Below are 4,205 nucleotides of genomic sequence, written 5' to 3'. Positions count from 1 at the left end.
CAGCTTTGCTGGAAACGGCGTTTGGAAGCGGATCTTCTTCTCCTTCAGCGCCGCTTTAACTTCGGCGTATTCCTTGCGTTTTTTCAAAACCTCCGGCGCGTAGTCGTGGTCGAAGCTGATCGTTTTCCCGTCCAGCTGGAATCCCCACTTCTGCCAGGCCGTCCTCAGCACCTCCTCCTTCATCCTGAAGCTCGTCAGCTTGACCATGATGGACCTCGGCGGTGCGTTCGGGGGCGGCTTCGGTATCGGTGCGCAGAAAGCAGCCTCCACCTTTATTTCTCCCGCCGCCGGTAGATTGTCAGTCAGCAGGCGTTCGACATATGCTGCCACGGAGCCGGCGTTTTCCTCCAATCCTTCTTTTACGCTGTATATTCGGATGTTTTTCCGTCTTGAGCGGCTCTCCAATTCAGTCACTTTGGCACTCAGTTGGATTTGGAGTTTTAACAACTCCGTTACCGCTTCCTCCGTGGCTTGTGTTCGGGTTTCCACCTCATCTATCCTTTCTTCTGCCTCTTCTATCCTTTTATTTGTCTTGTTAATTTCCGTTTGAATATCGTTCAGTTGCTGGCTGTTGTCCTTTCTGAACTCTCTCAGTTCTTTTAATATGATGCTCAGATTCACACTGTTGCCGTCCTCCATGTCCGATCCCGTTAGCATATCTTCGCTGTTAGCCGGTGGAGCTTGGATGATTTGGTCTTCGTTTGGGTAGTTCAATTTTTTACCTTTAGCTTTGGGCATTTCTTTACCAACCCGTGACTCTTAAACGAAGTTCTTGTCTAGGTTTTGTTTGAAAAATCGAGTTTTACCGGGTTTTTTTTACCAGCTTTTGTCGGGAGCATGCTTTCTTATGTCGCCATGTGTAGACGTCCAACCGGAAGTCCAAAATGCTCTTTCATTGATTTACAACCCTTTCCAACTGCGGTCAAATGAGCCGCCGTTCACATTTCCGTGGTCACATCAAGAAGCTCTGTGGAGTCTGGTGGAGATTTTCCAGCGTTCTCAGTCCTGCTACCGTAAGTATTGGATGAAACTCACACCAAAAATCCAGTGATGCTGATTTGACCACAGAAATGTGAACGGCGGCTCATTTGACTGCAGTCAATGTGAAGATACCATCTTCTCTTCTCCAGAACCTGAACTAGACAAACTAGGAACAGATGAGGGTTTAGTGCATGTGCAGCAGAGCTGTTGATGGAAAGAAGATCATTCATTCAAACATCAGTTTGATTGATTTAAAAGGAGAAATACTTGGAAACGCAAAACAAAATTATTTCTTATTACAAGAAGAAAAATGACACACAGACATGTTAAAAACTCTTAAAACAGGATTTTCATCGGTGGGGACCTTGAAACTGCTGCCCTTTGTTACCCACATGCCTCTGCTTTCTGCCCACAGGCTGGTCGTTTAAGAGGTTTGACGATGGGATTCCCTCCTCTGCAGCAGCGCTCCTCAACCAGGCGATCTTTTGGGCGCTCCAAACGTCTCAGCATGGCTCGATCCCTGGACGACTTGGAGGTGAGGATTATTTACATTGTGATGCTCCACTACCCTTTCCTCTCTGCTGTTGAATAGGACAGGTGGTGGTGGTTTAAAAATGCAGGAATCAGGGCTGGCTTTAGATATTGTTCCTCATTTTCTGGTTTGAAACGAATCTATCCTATTCCTGATTTTTACAAGGCATGGGATTACAGTAGTTATAAGCTTGTTGATAAGTCATCATTAATACAGAAAGACCCATTAATGCTTCCACAGTTTATCCATCGATCTCCAGAGTCTGATGTTGTTAAACTTTTGTAAACATGTCATGCTTAACATGTGATACAAGACAGATATGGAAAACTTCACCCCCTTTATAAAAAATAGACGAAAAGATAAAGACAAAGTGACCTTTCTGTCATCTTCAGTTAGTATCGTGGTCAAACACTTTCTGTTATGGGCGTGGTCCTCCAACCCCTTCATTTGTATTAGTATCAGGCCACAGTCTTCCTTCTCATGGAGGGCTGAAGTGTTCAGTGTGATCTTTGAGCTTGTGATCATTCTGGCATTTGTCACATTTGAGCCACACAGGGTTCATTTGTCCCTAATAATAAAAGCTCTTGCAAATCACCACACGAGACATTCAGTCCTTCTCTCCCATCGCCATGGCAACATATGCACAGACTATAGAGAGTATCTTTCTTTCTAAGGCCAATAAAGACTATAGGATGGGTTTGTGTTCATTGTCAGTCCTGGTCATAAATATGTCCCTTCTCAAAATCCAATGATTTTTTTCGGGGGGTGTGAGTTCAGGAAAAAGTAGACCAGCACCTCAACCAAAACTGTTCTCACTGACGAGCATGCTGGTGTAGGGATTGTCCAGCTCTGGCACAAATACACCTTACAATCTATGAATCTACTACAAACACTTCAAAATACCAAGCCCCTCCCTACCTGACATGACCAAACCAACAGGTACTACATGCTGCAGTCCTTCAAATGACCACTGGGGGCCGGTTTCAGAAGGGAACAATTTTAAACTCCCATTTAAAAATTTCTACTTTTCAACAAAGATGAACCGTCTGACAGAAATGCATAGTTATAGAAGCTGCCATCAAGGTGTGAGTGTGAGTTCGTGCGTGAATGGGATACTGACTGTAAAGGACTTTGGGCCTTACAGAAAGTAGGAAAGAGCTATTTAAGGATATTTACCATTTTAGTCTTAATTTTTGCAGTTCAGAATCCAGTGGATTAATAGTCCAAAGGGGGGCCCAATACGATGATCGTGATCGACAAGTCGATCACCAAGGAAGTGTGGACAGATTGCTGGTCTTTTTTGTCAGCACTAGGCACGAGGATTAGTCGAGGACTATAGAAATAGTCGACATTCAACAACTAATTTAATAGTCGATTAGTCGTTTCTTTATTTATTTTTATCTCAAAACTACAGTATGCTTTCTAATGCTACGTCTGCCATTACCGTAACATTACAGTAACCCCCGATGGTGTCAAACTGTGATAGTCAGAGAAAAGCTTTGTAACTATTGAACTCCTGTGTGTCTCCTTACGCCCGTGGTATCTGCCGAGGGAATTCCCTCAACTGTTTATATTTCTTGTTTATATTCACCCTAAAGCCAACTCATCCTCAGCTTCAGAACAGTTAAAAGATGTTTTAGATACATTACCTCATTTCACCTGATGCTCCGAAATTTATCATGGGTGGTTTTAACTGATGTTCAGTTGAAAAAACTCTGAAAGGTTTCCATCAGTATATAAACTGTAACACCCGCCTGGGAAAAAAATTAGATAAAAGTTTTGGCTCAGTTCTCAACGCTTACACATCTGTTGCTCTTCCTCCTCTTGGCTCTTCAGACCACAATAGAATATTACTGGCTCCAACTTACTCATCAGTGGTTAAGAGGACACAGAAAATTACCAAGGACATCAAACAGTGGACAACAGAGTGCATCGACAGACTACAAGGATGCTTTGAAACCACAGACTGGGACATCCTCACTTCCTCTTCCTCCAACATCAACGAAGAGGTGGAGACGGTGTCTGCATACATCTCATTCTGTGTGGACAGCATTATCCCCACCAAAAGAGTCACCATCTATGCCAATAACAAACCCTGGGTAACCAAAGAACTTAAAACCATTTTGAACAAAAAAAAAAAGATAATTTTCTTCACTGGAACTGAGGTTGAAAAGAAAGAGGTAAATAAGGAGGTCAAACAAGCCGTAAAAAAAGCCAAGCGGGATTACACAAACAAAGTAGAACAGTCCTTTGCCACAGGAAATCTTCGAACACCCTGGCAAGGCCTCAAAAACATGGCAGCTGTGAACTCTGTTCCATCTGACCGGAAACCCATCCAGATCACAGGCAGCAGTTCTACTTCTCTTTCCAACGACCTTAACTCCTTCTTCACCCAATTTGAGAAGGATAACACCAACCAGATAAACTCAGTCATCTCATCACTCACAACTCAGGACTCCCCCCTTACAATAAACACAACTGAGGTGGTGAGAGCCCTTAAGAGGACAAAAAAGATCTCGACTCCAGGACCAGACAACATCTGTGGGCGAACCCTGTGGCACTGTGCTGAGCAACTTGGTGGGGTGTTTCTTCATCTGTTCAAGAGCTCCCTGTCTAGTGGCATAGTACCCGCATGCTGGAAACACTCTACGGTGATCCCCATTGAAAAAAAGAGCAAACCTAAGGTCCTGAA

At 43.8% G+C, this 4,205-nt stretch overlaps 1 protein-coding gene across 6 annotated transcripts in view; it reads left to right on the top strand.

Annotated features, from left to right (window-relative positions):
• Positions 1-1,516, top strand: part of LOC112139385 (regulator of G-protein signaling 12) — a gene marked incomplete at its 3' end in the record, with an annotated part of 14,441 nt that extends 12,925 nt beyond the window's left edge. For all 6 annotated transcript variants that reach the window (XM_024262174.1, XM_024262173.1, XM_024262169.1 and 3 more), the window contains 1 exon segment: positions 1,397-1,516. In XM_024262174.1, coding sequence (XP_024117942.1) covers positions 1,397-1,516 — 120 coding nt within the window.
• Between the last annotated feature and the right edge of the window lie 2,689 nt (positions 1,517-4,205).

This window comes from Oryzias melastigma, linkage group LG1 (genome assembly GCF_002922805.2).
Source record: "Oryzias melastigma strain HK-1 linkage group LG1, ASM292280v2, whole genome shotgun sequence".
Classification (NCBI taxonomy): Eukaryota; Metazoa; Chordata; class Actinopteri; order Beloniformes; family Adrianichthyidae; genus Oryzias; species Oryzias melastigma.
This window is presented reverse-complemented; position numbering and strand designations above follow the sequence as displayed.